This window comes from Nicotiana tomentosiformis, chromosome 1 (assembly GCF_000390325.3).
Source record: "Nicotiana tomentosiformis chromosome 1, ASM39032v3, whole genome shotgun sequence".
NCBI classification, from domain to species: Eukaryota; Viridiplantae; Streptophyta; class Magnoliopsida; order Solanales; family Solanaceae; genus Nicotiana; species Nicotiana tomentosiformis.
This window is the reverse complement of record NC_090812.1, coordinates 110,911,454-110,935,586: the sequence shown is the minus strand read 5'-3', so window position 1 is coordinate 110,935,586 and position 24,133 is coordinate 110,911,454. Positions and strand designations below refer to the sequence as shown.

At 38.3% G+C, this 24,133-nt stretch overlaps 2 protein-coding genes across 4 annotated transcripts; one reads left to right on the top strand and one right to left on the bottom strand.

Moving 5' to 3' along the window:
* Nucleotides 1–1,026: 1,026 nt before the first annotated feature.
* LOC104085698 (cellulose synthase A catalytic subunit 4 [UDP-forming]) lies at nucleotides 1,027–6,646 on the top strand. Of its 3 annotated transcripts, none has more exons than XM_009589801.4 (11): nucleotides 1,027–1,176; nucleotides 1,257–1,476; nucleotides 1,851–1,957; nucleotides 2,497–2,569; nucleotides 2,673–2,832; nucleotides 3,246–3,858; nucleotides 4,099–4,362; nucleotides 4,466–4,678; nucleotides 4,758–5,276; nucleotides 5,387–5,737; nucleotides 5,825–6,646. In XM_009589801.4, the coding sequence occupies exons 1-11, from the start codon at nucleotides 1,123–1,125 to the stop codon at nucleotides 6,404–6,406; spliced, it is 3,156 nt and encodes a 1,051-aa protein (XP_009588096.1). In that variant the 5' UTR covers nucleotides 1,027–1,122; the 3' UTR covers nucleotides 6,407–6,646. The 3 variants fall into 3 exon arrangements, with proteins under 3 accessions (XP_009588096.1, XP_009588107.1, XP_009588113.1); XM_009589812.4 differs by having other exon boundaries at nucleotides 1,033–1,176; nucleotides 1,260–1,476; XM_009589818.4 differs by having other exon boundaries at nucleotides 1,075–1,176; nucleotides 1,263–1,476.
* Nucleotides 6,647–7,030: 384 nt separating this feature from the next.
* On the bottom strand, nucleotides 7,031–11,148 carry LOC104085690 (MDIS1-interacting receptor like kinase 2-like). Its single transcript, XM_009589791.4, has 2 exons — nucleotides 7,796–11,148; nucleotides 7,031–7,565 (listed from the first exon to the last, which is right to left on the bottom strand). The coding sequence occupies exons 1-2, from the start codon at nucleotides 11,091–11,093 to the stop codon at nucleotides 7,201–7,203; spliced, it is 3,663 nt and encodes a 1,220-aa protein (XP_009588086.1). The 5' UTR covers nucleotides 11,094–11,148; the 3' UTR covers nucleotides 7,031–7,200.
* Between the last annotated feature and the right edge of the window lie 12,985 nt (nucleotides 11,149–24,133).

Below are 24,133 nucleotides of genomic sequence, written 5' to 3'. Positions count from 1 at the left end.
TCAAACCAACTTATCATATTACAACAAGAGTTTTAAATTCTATGACTGACACTGATCAAATAATTACATGATCATGTCAAGTTAATTACATCTAAGTTTTTATGATAAGCATTAACAGTTGTCTGGCGTAACTTAAATCCTTAAAATAAGTTGAATTTAACTAATATACACTGACAATTTTAAAAAGAGCCGAAACTTAAGGTAAGTTCTATAAAGCAGTGGTTAGACCGGTCATGTTGTATCGCAAACTTGTTATTCGTAACCTATAAAATATGGTAAATGACCCATTACAACCAAATATGCTCTACGGTGTATGTGCAGCTCGTTCAGACCATGATCTAGCACAAACACAAAAGCAAGAGAATGACTTTACAAGTAAAATTACACTAATAGTGTAAAATATACTAATATTTAAATACAAATTACTAGTACTCCTTTTGTTTCAAATTAGATTACACACTTTCTTTATTAGTCTATTCCAAAAAGAATGACACATTTTTACGATTGGAAATAATTCAACTTTAAAATCTTCATTTCACCCTTAATGAAAAGCTTGTATAACCACACAAATGTTATGGCCCCACAAAGCTACCATTCATGCTTTTAAGACCACAAGTTTCAAAAGTTTTTTTTTTTCTTAAACTTCGTGCAGAGCCAAACTAGCTCGTCTAAATTGAAACGCATGGAGTAATAAATATCCAGATATCAATGGATGTCAGGGGTTCCGACTTTGGATACCTTTGTGTCAAAGCTATGTACAGCCTAACCATTAATCATACAATACTGCCATCTAATTAGTACTCCGTATAATTAGAGAATAATTTTATGATCACTACTACCATCTTATTAGGATAAAAAAATACAGAGAAGAAAAAGAAATTTTTAGAAAATGTGTTTATGAAGAGAATTAGCATGTAGAAGAAGCGAGCGTCCTACCTGTCCAAGTAACGTCTCTTCTAATCAAACCAATGACCCTTCAACTATCAGTTGGTGAGAAATCTGAACCTCCCACCAAAAAGTACACATTCTCCTATCATTTTTTTCTCCTTATTATACCCTCTTCTACTCATTCCCTTTCATTGCTCATTCCCCCCATTTGCCTTAGTGGCATCATCTAACACAATGGCTGGTTCTCATTCTCGTAGTGAACTTCATGTTTTCCACACTGGGGATGATGTAATATTTTTATTTCTTCTTAATTCTCCCTTATATATTTTCTTTTGTTTGGTAACATGATTTAGAGTTTTTATATATAGCAGCAGCGACCTCAGCCAGCAGAAACCAGAGATCAGTCAGCAGCTTTGAAGAAGATATGCAAAATTTGTGGAGACGAGATTGGAGTGAAGGAAAACGGGGAGGTGTTTGTTGCTTGTAGCGAGTGTGGATTCCCAGTTTGCAGGCCATGTTATGAGTATGAGAGGAGTGAAGGCAATCAGTCTTGCCCTCACTGTCATTCTCGCTATAAGCGTCATAAAGGTGATATGATGATAAAGCAATAACTTATGTGTTTAATTAGTTTTATGTAATTACTTTGTACAAAATTAGTTCAATTACATGTAATTCAGTATGAGTAATACTAACTAACTTGTAATTATTGGTTAAAATTCAATTTTAATAGTGTAGTGTATATATTTTGAATCCATAATATCCTATTAACTTTCATTGATAGTGCAAAAATTGTGTATATTGTCATCAGTAGATATGAATTAAACTTGAATTGTTTGCTTTGATCTCTCTTTTGGACGCATTTTCCATCATCTAATTAATATGTGTATGCATGCATGCATGGCCATCAAAACCTGTTTCATATATATGATGCATTGATCTTGAAATTCTGCAATATGGTTTAGGTTGTCCTAGAGTTGCAGGTGATGATGAAGATGACTTTGATCATGATGATTTTGACCAAGAATTTCAGATCAAGAATCATCATACTTCTCCCAACCACCCGCACTCGGTTAGTTATAAATACTTAATTCATTTCAACAATCACCAACTTTATTCTTTTTTCTCTTTTCTAGTTGAACGAAAAAACACCATTTTACTTTATGTCATCAAATAGCACTAGAGAAAACCTAGTCGATTATTACCATGTGGCATAGAGGTGCCAAAACTCGACCAATTTTTTAGTAACTTGTCTAACTCTTCCAAGTTTAAACGAATTGAATTATTACCTTTTGAATTGATCCAATGAATTGAATTCGAAATGATCCATTATATTAAAATCAGGTCAAATAATGTAACCCTATTGGTCAAAATGCAACCTTTAATAATTATGTAAATTTGGAAGAACTTGAAAATAGTAAAATGCATTAGCTTTCACGTTTTTCTCTAATAAAAGCAAAACGGAAAAATTAGGGGACTTGAATTATGACCCATTATTTATTGATTTGAATCCGCTCAAATTTGACCTAATCCACCCATTAATATTTGCAACCTCTAAACTTCATGCAATATTAGAAATGGATTGAACCCCATGTGTTTGTATGTTGGCAGGAGAATGGAGACTATAATCAACAGCATCACCACGCAAATGGCGCTGCTTATAATCAGTCCGTCACTGGAAGCGGTAAAACTATCTATTCTTTTCCAAATAACAAGTAACTGTACGTTGCGCTTTAGTATACTCCTATTTAATGAAGCATGTCTTTTCAATGGGACTTAAATTACAGTGGTAGGGAAGGATTTGGAAGATGAACAAAAAGAAACTTATGGTGACGCAGAATGGAAGGAAAGAGTTGAGAAATGGAAGAACCGGCAAGAAAAGAGAGGTCTGGTAAGCAAATTGGGTGATGGTGGAAATGATCAAGCTGATGAAGATGATGACTATCTGTAAGTCTTTTCTTTTTTTTTTCGCAAGTTCTACGTGTGTGATTAGAAAATCAAGAATGCGTTAAGTTTTTTTTTTTTCTAATTTCACCCTTACTACTCCAAGTAGGCATATAATCATCAATTACTCAGTTAAGGAAGAGATAGAGTTAATTTAGTCAAGTATCCCTTATAATTGATGATAATAAATGGTTGTCGCCGAAACCTTATAGTTGAATTTTTTTATTGGTAATGAAGACATTACATTGTTAAAATTAGAATAGTTGAATGAATTTGAAGTCTTGCTAATTGCTGAAGTTGTATATGTAATATGACTAACAAATTGGGTCAAAATCTATTGAAACAGATCAAGCATTAAGCATATAAAACTTGCAGAAGATTTCAATGTTCTAACCATTTCAATAATTTCCAAGCAGTTTGGCTGAAGCTCGGCAACCACTCTGGCGAAAAGTTCCACTTCCATCAAGCCTAATTAGTCCATATCGCATAGTCATTGTACTCAGGCTTGTAGTTCTTGGATTCTTCTTCCATTTCCGGATCTTAACACCAGCCTATGATGCTTATCCATTATGGATTATCTCTGTAATATGTGAAATATGGTTTGGTTTATCATGGATACTTGATCAGTTCCCCAAATGGTCACCCATAAACCGTGAAACTTACCTTGATCGCTTGACATTGAGGTTTGAGCGTGAAGGCGAGCCGAATCGTTTAGCTCCAGTGGATGTGTTTGTGAGTACAGTTGATCCACTTAAGGAGCCTCCTATTATCACTGCAAACACAGTTCTGTCAATCTTGGCTGCTGATTACCCTGTTGAGAAGGTCAGCTGTTACGTATCAGATGATGGTGCCTCAATGCTGCTGTTTGATGCATTAGCAGAAACGGCGGAATTCGCAAGGAGATGGGTGCCATTTTGTAAGAAATATAACGTAGAGCCTCGAGCACCTGATTTCTATTTCAATGAAAAGATTGATTACTTGAAAGATAAAGTTCAGCCTACCTTTGTCAAGGACCGCAGAGCCATGAAGGTATCTATCTCTTAGTACTTCATTTGTCTCATTTTATATGACTGTATCGGAGTAGACGTGTTGTATAAATAGTTAATTTGAATTACATCGTTAAATGGAATCGTGTCAAACATTATCCGACGTCCCATAATGGAAAGTGTCACATAAATTCGGATAGAAGGAGTATCACTTATCAGGGGTTTAAGTTTCTTTGGCTAAATCATATTTGCTGCAAATTGAAAAGTCATTATCTTGTGGCAGAGAGAATATGAAGAATTCAAGGTAAGAATTAATGCATTAGTGGCAAAGGCTCAGAAAAAACCAGAAGAAGGATGGGTAATGCAAGACGGAACTCCATGGCCTGGTAACAATACCAGAGACCATCCTGGTATGATTCAAGTTTATCTTGGTAGTGAAGGTGCACTTGACGTTGAAGGAAAAGAGCTACCCCGCCTTGTCTATGTTTCCCGTGAGAAACGACCAGGCTATCAACACAACAAGAAAGCTGGTGCCATGAATGCTTTGGTTAGTAATTCGTACTAGTATTAGTTTCTGGCTGGCTTCCTTGACATTCTTTTAAGTCTTCTTCGTCGTGTTATATGTAATTGATTCTGTTTTTTCTAAATAGGTTCGAGTCTCTGCAGTGCTGACGAACGCACCATTTATGTTGAACTTGGATTGTGATCACTACCTTAACAACAGCAAGGCAGTTAGAGAAGCCATGTGCTTTTTAATGGACCCACAAATTGGAAAGAAGCTCTGTTATGTCCAATTTCCCCAGAGATTTGATGGTATTGATCGCCATGATCGATATGCCAACCGTAATGTTGTCTTCTTTGATGTAAGTTTAAACGCAGAAATGTGGTTAACAAAGGGTTTATTCTCAGTATTTAATGAGTTCTTTTTCTTCATGGCGACAGATCAACATGAAAGGCCTGGATGGCATTCAAGGGCCAGTGTATGTTGGAACAGGTTGTGTCTTCAACAGGCCGGCATTATACGGCTATGATCCACCTGTTTCAGAGAAGCGGCCAAAGATGACATGTGATTGCTGGCCTAGTTGGTGCTGCTGCTGTTGTGGTGGTTCAAGAAAGCCCAAGTCCAAGTCCAAGAAGAAGAGCATCAAGTCCTTACTTGGACTATATAGCAAGAAAAAGAGAACAATGAATGGAAAGAACTACACTAGGAAGCCATCTGGACCTGTCTTCGATCTTGAGGAAATTGAAGAAGGACTTGAAGGATATGATGAGCTTGAGAAATCATCTCTTATGTCCCAAAAGAACTTTGAGAAACGATTTGGGCAGTCCCCAGTTTTCATAGCTTCCACACTCATGGAAGATGGTGGGCTTCCTGAAGGGACAAATCCAACAACACTCATAAAAGAAGCCATTCATGTTATTAGCTGTGGGTATGAAGAGAAAACTGAGTGGGGCAAAGAGGTTAGAATCATAATGAGTTATCGATGGTCGCTTCGCTAGCTTCTATTATTGGTTTGATGGTCGCTTCGCTAGCTTCTACTAATTGCTTTTCTATCTTATTTTCTTGACAGATTGGGTGGATTTATGGTTCTGTCACAGAGGACATTTTGACTGGATTCAAGATGCACTGCAGAGGATGGAGATCAGTTTATTGCTGTCCGAAAAGAGCAGCTTTTAAGGGATCAGCTCCAATCAATCTATCAGACAGATTGCACCAAGTCCTGAGATGGGCTCTTGGTTCTGTTGAAATCTTCATGAGTCGTCATTGTCCCCTTTGGTATGCCTGGGGTGGTAAACTTAAATTGTTGGAAAGGCTAGCATACATTAACACCATTGTTTACCCATTCACTTCCATTGCTCTGCTAGCTTACTGCACCCTTCCAGCTGTATGCCTTCTCACTGGAAAATTTATCGTCCCAACAGTAAGCGAACTTTTAAGTCATTTGGTTCAATAATAGTGAAGATTAATTTTTAATTCTCTAATGCAAAGATCATGATTCTTTTTGCAGCTTAACAACTTTGCAAGCATTTGGTTCATGGCTCTCTTCCTCTCCATCATAGTCACAAGCGTACTCGAGCTGCGATGGAGTGGAGTAAGCATTGAGGCCTGGTGGCGTAACGAGCAATTTTGGGTCATTGGTGGTGTTTCAGCACATTTGTTTGCAGTTTTCCAAGGCCTTCTTAAAGTTCTTGCTGGTGTAGACACAAACTTTACCGTAACAGCAAAAGCAGCTGAGGACACTGAGTTTGGGGAGCTTTACCTCTTCAAATGGACCACACTCCTCATCCCACCAACCACTCTGATCATCTTGAATATGGTTGGTGTTGTGGCTGGTGTTTCAGATGCCATCAACAATGGTTATGGTTCATGGGGTCCTCTCTTCGGAAAGTTATTCTTCGCCTTTTGGGTTATTGTCCATCTCTATCCTTTCCTAAAGGGATTGATGGGCAGGCAGAACAGGACTCCCACCATTGTGGTCCTATGGTCAATTCTTCTTGCTTCAATATTCTCACTGGTTTGGGTCAGAATAGACCCTTTCCTACCAAAACAGAAGGGCCCTATACTCAAGCAGTGTGGAGTGGAATGCTAAATGCCGCACCTGGTATCTGTGTGATGTATTCTTTGCCAATTTTTGTTAGGTAGTTATTTTGATTGCAAGTGAACACATTGTATCTTTCTGCTAGTGCTTTGGCTAGCAATAAAGCGAAGACTGGGAAAAGGAGAAGGGCACTCTGTAGCATCCAAACTTGTCCATGTATATCAGATTTTTAAGATGCTAAGCATCTTCTCCTATAATCTTTAATGACATACACCTCAATTTTCATCTCTATGAGGCTGTATTCAAGCTCATATTTCATACACCTAGTCACTTCCTTTGGAGAAATTGTTATAAAATCACATGGAAATCTAGTGCACTACTAACCCCAAGCAGGACTTTGTGGTTTTCTTTTGTTTTATTATTTGTTCCTGGTGGAAGTTAAATATCAGTTAGAGAATTTCTAATATTATTATTGCTATTATTTTTATATATATTTGGCTTTTTTCCCCCTTTCTATTATTGGGTATGATGTTGATATGAGTTGAGCTTAAAGGAAGAAGTGAGGATTCATATAGCCGACTCTAACTTGCTAAGGATTGAGGCATCGTTTTTGTTGTTGGAAGTTAAGATATCAATATAATTAGGATTAAAGTATAAGACTTTGAGATCTAACTATCATGATTAACAGGATAATATTATTTCTCTCTAGAGAAAAGTGCACCTACAACGTAATAATTCGGCCAGCTCCAATGTTTCATCATTGAAACTATACAGACACTAACACTAGAACTCTGCAGCCTGTACATTTTTCACTATACATCAGGCTTGTTATCTCATACTTTCTGCTATTTCTGGAAACTTGTTAGTTTGCTCACTTCTATTGACCCCAATGGCTGTGGAAGGTAAGGCAAAGTCTGAGCAGATAATTCTTGTGCTACAGAACGCATGGTTGGTCGTGACTCAGGAGTGGTACGTGTGCATGCAAAAGCAATCGTGATTACAAAAACCACTGCTTCTGCCAGGTGGCCAGTGGGTGGTAGAAGTCTGTGGTCAAGAACATCCTTCAAAAGAATTTCTGAAGACAAAGTTGTTGCTGCTGATAATGATATTAAAAGCTCCCCCGGATGCCTTCCCATCATAGTCTCCAAAGCCACAACTCCAAAACTATAAACATCACATTTTTCTGTAACGCGCATGGTAAGGGCAAGCTCTGCACAAGAAGACAAACAAATGTTATTGAAACATTTTTCGTTTCTAAAGTAAGAATATCAACTGTCACAAGCTTGTTAAGCAGAAAACTAGCTGCATCAGGGACACTGAAATTAGATGATCCAATAAGGAATTGCAAGGGTTCAAAAGTGAATATCTGCCTGCATTCTTCCAATGAGCATACTGAAAAACCAACAGAAATATGGATGCATAAGCTAATGAGTAAAATACCTGGTGCCATGTAGCCATAAGAACCAGCAACTGAAGTCCAATTTGATGATTCTGAAGCTAGCAGCTTTGCTGTGCCAAAGTCAGAGAGTCGTGGCTCGAACTCTGACTCAAGCAAGATGTTATTCAGCGATACATCACGGTGCACGATGGGTGGGGAGCAGTCATGGTGCAAGTAAGCAAGTGCATGTGCTATTCCTTGCACAATTTTCACTCTTGTACCCCATCCTAGTTCCATAACCATCTCACTGTCATATAGAACTTTCCCGAGGCTACCTTTTTCTATATACTCATAAACCAAGTACATGCACCCATTCTTGGAACAGTAACCAAAGAGCTTGATTATATTCCTGTGTCTCACCTCTGTCAAAGTTCTAATCTCATTCTCAAAGCTTCGACGACTTGTCAAAGGAATGTCACTTGAGTCTGACATGTTGAGTCTTTTGACTGCAACAACCTGCCCAGATGGCAAAACTGCTCTATAAACACTTCCAAAGCCTCCTCTTCCAATGCAGTTTTTCTCATTGAAATCTTCAGTAGCTTTCACAATGTCACCAAATGTAAACTTCCCTTCTCTTTCCCAAATGAGAGACTCTGAATTCTCATACATCTGGCTGGCTTTGATCTCCTCATCGTAATGCTTAGCCTTCCTTCGAGATACAAGGCATGCAACAAAAATGATTGCCAAAAGTATGAGGCAGGCCACCGGTACAAGTACCCCGATAAGGACCTTTTGATTCTTGTTTCTGGACTTCTCATCAAGGGTAGCCAAATTACACGAGGATAATCCTTCTAAATTTCCACACAAACCAGAGTTTCCAAGAAAAGATTTAGCAGCCGCTCCTTGAAATACTCCATCGGTTGGAATTGGTCCTGAAAACTCATTGTAGGAAAAGTCCATCTCCTGAAGACTGACCATGCCAGATAATGCTGGAGGAATTCTACCTGAGAGGTTGTTATGTGAGAGGTTGAGATCCTCCAATGAGGTCAGCTTAGCCAAGTTTTGTGGAATTGTTCCCGATAGCGAATTGCCACTGAGGTCCAAAAGAATACTCAACCCCATCAAATTGCCAAGTTCAGAGGGAATAACACCTGATAATGAGTTATTGCCAAGATTCAAGCTCAACAGGCTCTCGCACTTCCCAACATCTACCGGTATGTTACCACTTAACTTGTTTGTTGACAAGTCAAGATACTGGAGCTTAGTTAAATTTCCAACAGACTGAGGGATTCCTCCTGTAAGATTGTTTTTGCTCAAACTGAGATTGTAGAGCTGGCCCAACTTTTCCAGTTCAGAAGGAATTTCACCGGTCAATTCATTTCCTTCCAAAGTTAACACGCGCAGCTCCCTCAGATTCCCTAGCTCAGCTGGGATCACACCAGAAATTTTATTTCCATCCATTCTTAGACTTGTGAGTTTTTCACATTTCCCCCATTCAGGTGAGAGTTCACCTGAAAATTGGTTGTCAATGAGAGAAAGGAAAACAAGATTCGGGTGCACGCCAAATGCCTCTGCAAGATTACCAGATAAGTTGTTGCCTTCAAGCCTTATTCTTTTTAGCTCTGTGCAATTCTTCAAGCAATCTGGTAACTTCCCACTGAATTTGTTCCCATTTATTGTGAACTCTTCAAGAGCAAACTGGCTACATAATCCAGGTGGCAGTTCACCAGTGAAGCTGTTATTTGAAAAGCCAACACTGGACAATTGAGGACTGTTCTTTCCAAAGTCCTCAGGAACGCTGCCTGAGATATTATTACTATATACAGAAAAAAGCTTCAGACTACTGAGATCAGAAGTGATGTCCGGCAGCTCACCACTAAGTCGGTTGGTATTGATATCAAGGGTTTGAAGAGATGTCAATTTCCCAATCTCAGGAGGAATGGTTCCATTGAGAACATTGCGAAAAAGATGCAACGTTATAAGATTGGTTAGGTTTCCGATGGTTGGAGGTATTGTGCCTGAAAGCTGGTTGTCAGAGAAATCTAGTTCCAACAAGTTTTGCAAGTCTCCAATCTCAGAGGGAATGGAACCAGTGAAATTGTTATGAAAGAGGTAAAGATATTTGAGGCTTTTCAACTGACTGATTTCAGGCGGAATTTTCCCAGTAAAGGAATTGTTTTGAAGCTGCAAAGATGTCAGCTCAGTCCAATTGGTAATGAAATATGTTGAGATCTCACCAGAAAGAATATTATCAGACAACCCCAATTCAGATAACTTGGTCAGAGAAGAGAAAGATGGAGGCAATGATCCGTGTAGGGAATTCTCTGCTAGAGCCAAGACGGTAAGATTAGTACAAAGGCCTAGCTCAGAAGGAATAGTTGAATTCAAACGATTCTTTCGAAGATCCAGGTGTTGAAGATTTCTGAGTCTGCCTATAGAAGATGGAATATTTCCTTGAAATGAATTGTTGAAAAGTACAACAACTTCAAGACTAGTGATCAAACCAATTTCATCAGGAACTAAGCCAGAAAACATGTTAATACCAAGCTGAAGTTCTTTCAACTTGGACAACTTGGTAAAATTTGGTGACAATGAACCTTCAAATGAATTGGATGAAAGATTTAGGTACTCAAGCTTGTCTAAGTTGGTGAATACTGTTTCTGGTATTGAACCATTCAAATGGTTTATTGAGATATCGAGGTAAGTCAGATTATGGCAACGGAGTACAAATTCAGGGAATTCTAAGCTCAGCTCATTGTAACCAAAGCTCATATGTGTCAACAGAGGCATATTCCTCAATTTAGACCAGTCAGGAGTTTCTAAGAAGTTTGATCCAAGATCCAAGTACCTTACCTTCTGAAGATTGCTAATTTGATAGGGAATAACACCATTGAAACTATTGTTATATAAACTGAGATATTCAAGTTGTGTTAACTTCCCAATTTCTTCTGGTATGAGACCTTCCAAGATATTGTTACTCAGGTCCAAGAAAGTGAGCATAGAGGCATTGCCAATATTCGAAGGTATGGATCCACTGAAGTTGTTGCCATTGAGATTAAAACTCGTGATACTCGGGAATGAAGTGAAATCAAGCTCATCAAGAGAGCCCGAGAGGCTTCCATCAGAAAGATTGATCTCAGAAAGTGTCCCACCAGTATTGCAAACAATAGCTGTCCAATTACACAAGTTTCTGAAACTGGAAATGGACCAAGAATCCAAGAAAGAAGCAGGAGATAAGTTACTCTTCCATTTGACAAGAGCTTCAGCTTCAGTTCTTGCTGAAGATGTGGTTTTTAATGGAAGTGAACAAACAAGTATCACATGTAGAATGCAAACAAAGGAATTATGAAATGTTGTCATGTCTAATACTTGGTTTCAAGAAGAATTCAACATTTTTGAGCTTTTAACTCAAAAGGGTTGTCATATATAAGTGGACCACAAAAAGGGATAAGTGGAAAAACACTCATATCCAAAGATGTAGTTGAAAGGTACAAGGCTTAACGGTCCAACAAGATGTCACAATAACACGGTTTCAACTCATTAATTAATAATCTTGAGGATTTTGCAATATCATATTCCACCTTGATCAATAATAGTAAATAGTACGATTTTTGAGTGCGAACAGTTTAGTGCGATAAGTGTAGTAAAATAACTTGCTTGAAAACCAATATTCAAGTACTAGTTGCACCTTTTAGCTTGATTTTGACAGCTGAATTGCCCACAAACCACTCAAGAAAAATGCAATCAAGTCAATGCTTATTTTTTGTACACTTCAACATGGTGTTAGTGTGAAAACTAGCAAAAACGTTTATTGGACATTTGTGTTTGTTTGGTTTTCACCCTATAGGCAAAAGCCGAAATAATACTATTATTTTTATTTAAAAAGAATATTTGTATTCAGTGTGTATTATTTGTCTAATAAGTTGACCTGCAGATGCCATGACAAGTATGAGTTGTAATAACTGGATTGTTGACCTTTCTTAGCTCATTCAACAGCCTAAAATTGGAAAAATTTGCGATTGAAAATATAACAGGTCTTCTAAAGGAAACCCATGTGCCGATGGGTCAAAAAGGATGGCTTTTATTTATTTATTTAATGTTATATTAAATTGTGCACCTACTCGTTCTTCCTTCTCTCTGTTTTCTCTGAGCCATAGGAAACTGTTAATAGTCGAAAAATAGTCACCGACACAATTTATTGGCTGATTGAGAAGGATATTGACTAACTTCGTTCGTAATATAAAGAAAGAAAATGGCAGTACTAATCTTTAACTAATTGATACTCCGTATATGACTTAGTGAAATAGCATGATAACCCGAATAATTAATTATGGTGCTGTAATAATGAATCCTTGCAAGAAAATGTAATAAACATTCAATGGTGCATTCAAGATTTAAATACAAAAATGTTTGGGCTCTGATTACATATTTAATTTTATCTTTGCTTATTTCTTTAACACACATGCATATAAGGGTGTTCGTCGGTCGGTATGGTACTGTATTTAGATATTTCGGTTCCATTCGGTATTCGATTTCGTAAAATGCTATACCAATACCATACCTAATTAAATTCGGTATGGTTCGGCATTTTTTCTTTCGGTTTCGATTTATTCGGTCTGATAAATTCGATTTGTTCGACTCAAATATTAACTAGTGCATAAAGTCATAAACTGTAATATTCTTAAGTAAGGTGCTCACAACTACGAAAATAAAAATGTTATAATATAGTAAAAAAATATGGAAGCCAAAAATGTTAAACCCAGATGGGAGAAAGGTCGAAACATAAGTAGGCAATCAAAGAAAAGGGAGAAAGTCAAGTATAATGGGAGAAAAAAGGTGATAAATTAAAAAATGACGGGAAAATAAAATTTAGAACTTTAGTATTTATTCTATAATCAATAATATGTTTATGGTGTAACTTATTATATATTTCGGTACGATATATGTATTTCAGTATTTTATTTATAAATACCAAATATCATACTTAATACTAATTTTTTTAAGTACTTAAACCAAATATCATACAGAATACCAAAATTCTAGATTTCTGTACTGTAATTCGGTACAGCCCTGCAAATACTGCTAAAGTTCATAGATTGAATGCAGTAGAAAAGCCTAGCTGCGAGGGAGAAGAGAGAAGAAGAAAGGAAGAGAGGAAATGAATGAAACAATGCAAACTTTTTCATTCTATTCTATTTCAGTGTTTACATTGATATATATAAACAAGTAGTTTAGTACTAATATAACTACCTAACTAACTAACCACTCACATCATTAACCACTAACAGACTAACTAATTCGGATATGTATAAATACATTAAACTACCCTCATGCTCAAGTCACTCCTCTTTCCTCAACACTCCCCCTCAAGCTAGGTGGTATGAAAACATTAAGAACACCTAGCTTGGACATCAGATATTCATGTTGTACTTTGGTTAAGCCTTTGGTTAGGATGTCTGCAAGTTGTTCCTTAGTGGCCACATACTATGTCTTCACTGGCCCATTTTGTATCTGTTTCCTTATGAAATGACAATCTATTTCAATGTGTTTAGTACGCTCATGGAACACTGGATTGGAAGTTATTTGAATTGTTGCCTTGCTATCAGTGTGAATGTTCATAGGAAGAGCAACTGACACTCCAATATCTTTAAACAATCCAAGTTTCCAAACTAACTCTGCCATAATTGATGCAATGCTACTGTATTCTGATTCTGCAGAACTCCTAGAGATAGTGCTCTACTTCTTAGACTTCCAGGACACTAGTGAGTCACCATACATAATGAAGAAGCCAGTTATTGACTTTCTAGTGAGAGGGCAAGCTGCCCAGTCAACATCACAATAAGTTGTAATGATATTCTTCTTCTTAGTAGATAAAAGTATGCCTTGTCGAGGCTGATTCTTCACATATCTGACTACCCTTTGTGCAGCTTTCATATGAGATCTTGTGGGTTTTTGCATACATTGATTTAGTGTCTGAACACTAAAAGCTATGTCTGATCTTGTGAAAGTGAGGTAGAGTAGTTTTCCTAGTAGTTTTTGATACTTGCTAGGATCTGGTAATAATTCATCATTTGTTGTGTTGTAACTGTCAGTATGTTCATCATACTCCTTGGTGGTTAGCTTAACGTTGGCTTCAATAGGTGTGAAAACTAGTTTTGCAGCTCCCAACTCAAGTTCAGAGATCAGTTCCAAAGTGTACTTCCTTTGGTACATTAGAATGCCTTGCCGTGACCTGGCAAACTCATTGCCAAAGAAGTATTTCAGTTCACCTAGATCTTTCATCTTAAAAGCCTGTTGGAATTTAGCCTTGACCTATTTTAATAGTATCATATTTGGACCAGTGAGGAGCATGTCATCCACATACACCAAAATGACTATAGTGTTTTTGCCTGTCCCTTTTATGAAAAATGAATGATCATGTTGACTCTGCACGAAACCAAACTTCAATAGTGCTTCAGAAAGTTTGGCATTTCACTTTCTTGGCTCCTGTTTAAGTCCATATAAGGATTTCAAAAGTCTGCATGCTGGTCTGCTCTCCCCCTGAATCGTAAATCCTTGAGGTAGAGTCATATAGATCTCATCATGTAAATCCTCCTGCAGAAAGGCATTGTACACATCCATTTGATGGATGTGCAGAAGCAGCAACAACCAAAATTGTCCTGACAGTAACCATTTTTACTACTGGACTGAAAGTTTCCTGGTAGTCAATGCCCTCTTGTTGGCTATACCCCTTGGCTACAAGCCTAGCTTTAAACCTCTCCACTTCTTCAGTGGCTTTGTACTTTACTTTGTAGATTCACTTGCATCCAATAGGTACTTTGTCATCAGGCAAAGGCACCACATCCCAAGTATGGTTGTATTCTAAAGCAGCAATTTCATCTTGCATTGCATCTACCCACCTGGAATCCTTAACAACTTCTTCAAATGTAGTAGGTTCTACTATAGAAGAAAAGGCAGCTAGATAACATTGGTACTTGGGAGAAATACCATCATAGGATATATAGTTGGCAATAGAATAAGGAACAGATTTGTGACTTGGAAGTGTCACAAAGTCCTTCAACCAGATAGGAGCTTGTTTTGTCCTCAAGGATCTTCTCAGGACAGTGGAGTTCTGATCAACAGAAGGCAAGGAAGCTGACACCCCTTCAGAGGCACTAGGAGGCTGCACTGAAGGCTCCTTCTTTGAATTATTATCCTCAAGTCTCAAGCTAATAGAAGTAGAAGGAGAAGGTGTCTTCCCTAAGCTATTAATCTCATGTGGAGTTGATATGTAGGCTTCACCATAAGAAGGAGAATCAGAAGACAAGAACACAGGTGGAGGTGAGGATTGAGACTCCTTAAAAGGGAAGATATCCTCCCTCAAAGAGACATCACTATTGATGAAGAAGCAATTAGTGGCAAGATCCAGTAACATATAGCCCTTTTGAGTATCAGAAAAGCCCATAAGAATAATAGATTTAGCTCTGGGAAGAATCTTATCTATTTCTTGAACTTGCTTGGCATAACACAAGCATCCAAGAACTCTCAGATGCTCCAGAGTAGGTTATTGACCATATAGCAGCTCAAATGGAGACAACCCATTAAGAACAGAAGTTGGCATTCTCTTGATGATGTAAATAGCTGCAAGAACACAGTGGCCCCAATATTTAATGGGAATATGATCTTGAAACCGCAAGGCTCTAGTTACCTCAAGAATATACATGTGTTTCCTCTCAGCGACTCTATTTTGTAGAGGGGTATATGCATAAGTCTTCTGATGAATAATACCATATTTCTGAAACAATGCATGACAAGTAGAATTTACAAACTCAGATCCATTGTCAGACATGACTACTTTTAGAATTTTGTTGAATTGAGTTTGAACAAAAATAATGAATTGAGTAAGGACCACACACACATCAAACTTTAGTTTTAATAGAAATAACCAAGTCATTCTGGTAAAGTCTTCAATAACTATTAGAAAGTATCTATTACCATCAAAGGTTGCATATTTGTAGGGACTCCAAACATCCATATGAATTAGATCAAAGGCAGCAGTACTTTTAATACATCTAGTAGGAAATGGTAATCTGGTCTGCTTGGCACATGGACATACAGTGCATTTATTTATGGTATCAATAATATTTGTTAGTTTGGCAGGAAACAACTTCTTAAGGACTATACTAGACATATGTCCTAATATTTTATGCCACAAACTAACATCAATGGTAGAGTTATTTCTGCTTGACTTTATTCCAGCAGAAGCCAAAGAGATTGCAGTGAGCTTATTGGAACCATGGTTCTGCATAAAATACAGTCCATCTCTCTCCCTACCAATCTCTCTCACCATGCCACTGAAGAGATCCTGAAATATATAGAAATCAGGATAAAAGGAAGCAAAACATCTTAGGTCTCTTGTCACTTTGGAGACTGACAACAAGTTGAATTTGAATTGGGGCACATAGAAAACTTCTTTAATGATATTGTTGTCTGAAATATGACTATCTCCAATGTGAGTTACTTGAGTGACATCTCCATTAGGCAATAGAACTTTTCTGGGATTAGTGGGTGCAATTGATGAGTTTTTGTTAATAGATTAATATCTGACACCATATAATTTGTGGCTCCTGTATCAATTATCCATTCATGTGGATTAGAATATGCCAAAAGAGCAATGGTAGTACCTGTTACATTTTCCATTGAAAATAGATGATGAGGTGCCATTGTGATTGTTGTTCAAAATCTGTATGATTTTCTCATATTGTTCCTTGGTGAAAGGAAAACCACCTCCCTCAGATGATGACATTGCATTTGCAGCACCTTGAACCTGTGAAGAAGCAAAGCTAGCATGAACCTTGTACCTGGTAGTTTTCAGCAACTTGACCCATAGCATGGTGATGACCATAGTTCACAGGCAATGACTGCATTGGCATGTACTGAGAGTCACTATCAATATATAAAGGCATGAAGTAACCAGGTTCTATCATTACATTGTGTGCATTAGCTCTCCCTTTCTTTTTGAACTTATAATCATAGGGATATCCTATTATTTTGTAATAATTCTCCTCACTATGACCTTTCATTTTGCAAAACTCACACTGAACATTATAATTCTTTCTAAACTTTGGATTAGAGTTGGACTTAGCACTATAGAGTATTATAGAATCATATGTATTTGCATTCACAATAGGAGGAGGACCTAATACACCAGCCGAGGCAGCTACAACTCTTTGGCTCTCATCACTTATGAGCATTGCATAAGCTTGATTTACTGTTGGTAAGGGCTTCATCATAAGAATTTGACTGCGAGCTTGTGAGTAAGAATCATTTAGGCCCATTAGAAACTGATATACCTTTTATTTTTGTAGATGCACAATAAACTCCTTTGTTTTGACACAGTCACATCCAGGGGTAGGTATTATAGACTCAGATTCATCCCAGAGATCTTTAAGTTTTGAATAATAAATAGAGATAGATGAGATACCGATCTCATCCAATTTCACTACTCTATTTGAGGATATGAAAACGGTCGATGCAATAATAATACCCAACAAGGAAGTCATGGTCGATTTTCGATAGGGAGCTATGAATGGGTCTTAGGGATATATATTATAGTGTATGAGCTTGAATTATCTCAAATTGCACTTCCACAAACTTGGGTTGTTTCTAGGTCTAATTTAAATGAAGGTTACAAACTAAGAATTTAAACTAGGAAAGTGTTTTGGTTGTTTTTCAAATGATATAAAATGCTTAGGGCTATGACCTTCACCTAGGTGTTCGCCTAATGGGTTGTAAACTTTAAAGCTTGTTTTATTAGTTGGGGTGTATTATAGTTATCAACACCCAAGTACTCACTCAATACCTTGCAATCAGAGAGTGATTTTGCCCAATTTGGCTTTCTCAAGTCCAAATGGGTATTGAACAAAATAGTTTATGATAAGCTCAAGTCGGGTTTTACTATCTATAGGTTCAACATTTTAATTGGGCTTATCAATCCCTCGATTTATCCAATTTCTTGCTAGCCAAGTTTTTCTAGACTAAGTCTCTCTTTCTCAAGTAGAGACCAAGTCAAATAGGCATGAAATAATATTTGCAAGAATTAATTCTCCACATAAAAGCAAGAACTAGGCTAGATAATCAACACTCAACCATAAACAAGCAATAAATCAAACACCCATTAAGTTTACACACTAGGGTTGGGTCACAACCCTAGTAAAAATCTAGCTACTCATGCTTAAATTGGAAGAAAAAGAAGAAGTAATAATTAAACCCATATTGATAATTAAAATGATGAAATCAATATTCAAAAAGCTAAAAATAGCAAAAACTACTAAAAAGAGTAAAAGAAAACGTCTACTGTAGCTGCTGATGTCAAAACTTGACCTAAAAAAAAGTAAACTCTTATATTTATACAGTGCTGGAATTTTTGGACAAAAATACCCTTTTAGAGGTTTTGCAGCCGCACAATTTTATGTGTGGTCCGCATTTTGCTTCAGCCTGACAATAATGGTAACCTACGGCCGCATAATTCTGAATTGTGGTCGCACTTCTCTCTTTCTGCGGTCCGCACATTTTTTAGTGCGACCACACAAATATGACTGCAGCCGCGTAGCTATTCTTTTGCGGCCGCACATTAATTGTGCGATCCGCACTTCTGTTGAACTTGAGATGCAAGTTCTCTAAACTTTTACTCTTGCCTAGGTTCTGCGGTCGCACATGTCATGTGCAGACCGCACTTTGCACTTGTCTCTGATAGGAGTTTCTTCACAATCTGCGGTCCGCACTTCTGAGTTTTTGTGCCTGTTTGTGTCCTTGAGTTCAGATCACTCCTTCTTGAGTTGGATTTCATCCTGGGGGCTCATTTTCTAATATTCCTGCAATTAAGCATATTTTATAAATTTTCGGGAACACAATTAAAAGCTTTTGGACTAAAACGAAAGAAAAAAGGTTCTAATAAGTAGTCAAAATCCCCACTTATCAACTACCCCAAACTTAAGCTTTTTTTTTGTCCTCAAGCAAATAAGGTAATTTCCACCTCCACAAGTTAAGAGTTATTCCTGCTAATCAAAGATGCATCAATCACTCATCAATTGGGACCAACAATTACCCACAACACTTCTGAATTATTAACAAGGCAATGGGTTGAACTTTTAAGCACATATAGTTCTAATGTGACACTTGAGCATCATGAGCTGACTTCATTCATCAAGGAACCTCGCTCTTAGATCATTGTGGATCCCAAACTCCTCCTCTCTACTCTCCATTTGCATATCTCACTTAAAAATGTAGCACTCAATTCAAAAAAATTGTGAAAGGTTCGCTCATCTCTCTCAAAAGAATGTCGCAAGTACGACTTTAAGTATCATAGGCTTGCCCTTCATGTAAATCACCACTAATGTAAGCTCACTCGGTTTGAAATCGCGTAGGGATTTTTCGGAATGCAATGAAGGCTTTTGGACTACGGTTGGATATACTATGATAGAACAGGTTTCTTTCCTTAAGCACTCTATTTTCTCTTATCGGCTCATGCTTTGCCAACTCTTTGAGGCATTTTCTTTTCCATAGGGAGATTAGAGAGACTTAGCATCACTCTTTCTTGGTCATGATATTCATTTTCTCCTTATTTGCTTTCTCTATGCTTTGCATCATTATTTTTCTTTTAATCCCTTCAACTCTTCAACATAATCACTTTCTTTTTGCATTTTTTTTCTTTTTTTCTTGCCTTTCCTTCTCTTCATTTATTTTCTCTTTTTGTGCCTTTATACCTTTTTCAAACTCCTCGTCTCTCCCCCAAACTTACGTTTTTAGCCAATTATTTCATAAGAGTGTTAAGGAAAGCTCGGGTGCCAAGAGAGGGTCACGGCAGAATTGTAACATGGTTTTCAAATGAGAAAGGTTTTAGGCTCAAATGGGTTGACTAGGGATAACAACATTGATGGGCCATAGAAAATTTCAAGCGGGTCAAGGAGATTCTACAATCACTTCTCAAGCCAAGCAAAACTTAAAATTTTGCCTAGAGACACATTCGGGGCAAGTTCTAGACCATTCGCACAGGTACTTGGACTTGAATCAAAAATATCTCACCTCTCATGCATCGGGATTGTTAAAGAGGATAGAGTTAAGGGCCCACAACGACCATATTCATGATTGAAAATCACTATAGTTCGACTAACCCTACTCGATGATTGCCTAAGTCAACACAAGAGTCACAAGGTCACTAACTAGAGCTATATCTTTCCAAAACCCTTGTTTTTAACCATAAGTACGTAGTTAAGTGTATTTGTACCAAGTGAAGGATGTTTTATTCTTCGAGCCTGACTCAATTAGGTTTTTTTATTCATTATTACTACTATTCTTACCTAAACACCAAAAATGGACTCAATCCCTTAAAAAGGTTGTCACGCCATCCATTATTGGGAAGAGTCACCCGGTTCACACAAAAATGATCTTTGGAAATAATCGTGACATTAAGAAAACCAAAAGCTTATTGTTCACTAAAATATAAAAAGAAACTACAAAATTAAAAAGAAGCTATTAGATTAAACATAGACTAATAAGAAAATAGAATAAAGAAGCTAACGAATATACATAATGAGAGAGGAAAAGAGAGAATATATACATCAAGAGAGAACATAGAGAATATATATACAGAATGAAGAGAAAGAAGAAAATATTGTCAGTTATTACAAACCAAATATCTAAAAGTCATCCAAATAGCAAATCAAATAACTCCCCCCCCCCCGAATAAAAATAAGCATTATCCATAATGCTTAATCAAAACAAGAATAAAGAAGGGTAAGAGTGAAAAAGATTTCTTCATTTTCTTTACCTGCTTCCCTAGCTCCTATATCACTGCTCCATGTGCTACCAATGTGTTCATGATGGTGGTCTGGTTCTCCAAGATCTTCTTCAATGTATCCTCCACTGTCGGAGGAATCTGGGGTGCCAGAGTGGATAACTGTGTTGCAACATCACTAGATATGTCAGACATCTTTGCAGTAGATGTCTGCATCTAGTTGTTGAGGCTCACTAGTGTTTTGGAGACTCGCAACGCAAATAGTGGATGAGTGGGCATGGGCATCGGCTTCAAAGCGGACGTGGAAGGAACTGATGCTGAGGGACCTGAAGAATGAGGTGGAGGCATAACTGTTGCACCATCAGCAGGCTCTGCTGAAGTAGATGGCATGTCAACTGTCTCAGCAGTTACCCCGACGGGCTCATCAGACTGGCTTGCAGTAGTAGAGGGTTGACCCTTTTCCTTTGGGTTTCCACCACCTATCAAAGAATACCATGAGAAGGGCTTCTTTGCTCACACCTTGGTATCAAAATCCCTCGACTTCACACCCGCATCCGTAAGGTACTCAGTGATAGTGTTGGGATACGGGTAGGAGGTATCACCTTTCCTGGATACCATAGACATGTTGGCCGACATCACGGCACCCACATTGATTGGGTACCCGGCCATGATAGAAGCGACTAGCACTGCCCTCTGAATTGGAAGATTTGTTTCATTTTGGCACGGGTCTAGTCTACTACACATGAATGTTTGCCATCCCTTTGCCTAAAAATTTAGGGTGTTCCGCTGAATGGGAACCCTTGTTGTGATACATGCTAGAGGCGGCCCCGGAGCTACAAGAATCTCAGCTAGCCATAGTCGAACTGCATCTCCCAGTGCTAAATTTTCTGGGTATTGCATAGGCTCCACATCCTCAAATCTTAAATACGTGTTCAAGGTGCTTTGATCGAATCGCACCTTTAGATTTCTCACTTTTGTTACCTTGGTCCCTTTCTTTATATGCGCCACATTGGCGTAAAATTCCCGGACCAGGTATTCCTTGGCATCTACTACACTTTTGGTGAACCAAATCCACCCCTTCCATTCCCGGAACTGTCTCAACACTACCGAGTTGTAGTTGTCAAGGTATTTTATCATGAACTGTCACTCAAGAGTGAGTGATACTATTGGCCACCACTCTCAGAAGCTTATGAAAGCAGCCAGACTGGCAAACCTATCTTCCCAACTCTCTTTCTTCTTCGACCTCTCAAGGCTGACAACTCTGGTATCACCCCATCGGCCATCATCCGGAATATCATCAACATCCACTATAGTAGGAGGTACGTCGGGGGAATGTGTGGATGAGGGCTCTGAAGCCAGACTGTCACCTTCCAAACCCTCGGAAGTGCTCTCAGAGGAGGTATGCTCGTTTCTAAGATGGTATCTACCCTGAGGCTATTGTGGCTATGATTTCACAGCAGGCTACTCTTACACTGAGTCGCCCTCTAAAGCTTCCCTAGACGGGGCATATGAACTAGATTCGGAGGGCTCAGGTTTCTTACTAATTACTCTTTGGAGGGAGATGGGTAAATTGCTTTTGTCTCTGCCTATGGAAGGTTCACCCATCCCCTTTGATGTATCACCACGGCCACATGATCTAACCATCTTTTGCAACAAATAGCAGCAGGAGTCAGTTCTAATTCGATTGCACATAAACAGAAAATCATAGAACAAAACATGTTGCAGGATGGGGAAGTGCGGTCCGCACAATTGCAAGTGCGGCCGTAGGTCTGAAACTGCGGTCCGCATAATTTTGACTGCGACCGCAGAATAGAAGTGCGGCCGCACATGAAACTTTCCAAAAGTGCCAACTCTCTGATGACAGAGATTGGCCTGATCTGCGGCCGCTATAAAATTACTGCGGTCCTCACAATTTTAAGTGCGGTCCGCACAATCTTGCCTCACCAACTGCCCGAATCTATACTTCTGCGGACCGCACAATTCCTTGTGCGGACGCATATTTCAAAATTCAATTGGGCAGAGTCCTATAGGTTTCCGATTTATGCACAAATTGAACATGGCGATAGCAACTAAACATGATAATCAAACTCCCCACTCCCCAAAAAGCAAGTAAGAGTTAACCCACACAATTTAAACCCCACATGGATATGAAATTGACAAATGGTCTAAATTAACAAGAAAATTGTACATTAAACTAAGAAAATTGAATAATACTAGAAATTATTTGAACATACCAGTGATGAAGTGGTGCTAAGGAATGATCACAATTGCGTAATTAGGTGGTAGATGATTGAAGCAGATGTGTGCAAAATTTTAGCCCCTTTAATTTCTGAGAGAATGAAAAGTTTCAACAGTAGCCTTAGGGTTACTAGTTATACACAGTGGGTATGGCTTAGGAATCAAGAGACGAGTGTGGGCGCATAATTCCTTATGTGGTCCACACACTATTACCTTGTGTTTTACTTCCTTTTGATGATCTACGGTCCGCATATTTAGCTGTGCGGTCGCAGATTGTGGTGCAGACCACAGAATTCGTTGTACGGCCGCACTTTGGTTGTTTCTCTGACAAACAAACTTCAGAGAGTTTGAATTTTTCCATCTCAAGTTGTGCGGTCGCATTTGCCTTCTGTTGTAGTGTCCAAAATTGTGCGGTCCGCACTTTTTCCATACTTAGCCAATCATTTTTAGCACAGTTCCTGTAAAGCACACACCTTCCTGAAACACACTTCAAATCCAGTTAGCACAAAATAAGACCTATCTAAAGAAGAAGAAAAGAAAAACAGAAAAAGAAACATGGGTTGCCTCCCAACAAGCGCTTGATTTAACGTCTCGACACGACTCAGATTACCATCACTTCAAATGAATCACTACCACCATGTGGCCATCATCATCTTGTCCCAAATAATGCTTCACTCGGTGACCACTGACTCAGAATACCTCATCATTTTTGTTCTTCAAGTCCTATGCACCAAAATGTGTCACACCCACAATTTCAAAGGGACCACTCCATTTGGATTTCAGCTTTTCGGGAAACATCTTTAATCGTGAGTTGAACAACAGAAAAAGATCGCCAACCTTGAACTCCCTATTTCAGATGTATTTTGATGAAGGTACTTCATTCTTTATTTGTATAAGGACGAACTTGCATATGCATGGTACCAAAATTCATCTAATTCATTCAAATGTGCAACCCGCAAGTTAGCAGCTGCATCCCAATCAAGATTTAACTTATTTAAATCCCACATGGTCTTGTGCTCGATTTCCACCGGAAGATGACAAGCTTTACCAAACACCAACCGGTATGGAGACATCCCGATAGGAGTTTTGAAAGAAGTATGATAAGCCCATAGTGTATCATCAAGCTTCTTTGGCCAATTCGCCCGGTTAACATTTACTGTTTTGGACAAAATACTTTTTATCTCCCGATTGGAGACTTTCACTTGACTGCTAGCTTGAGGGTGATAGGGAGTCGTAACTTTATGAGTGACACCATACTTGCTAAGTAAGGTGTCAAAAGCTTTATTGCAAAAAGGCGACCCTCATCGCTTATGATTGCCCGCCGAGTACCAAATCTTGTGAAGATGTTCTTCTTCAAAAATGCCACCACACTTCTTGCTTCATTGTT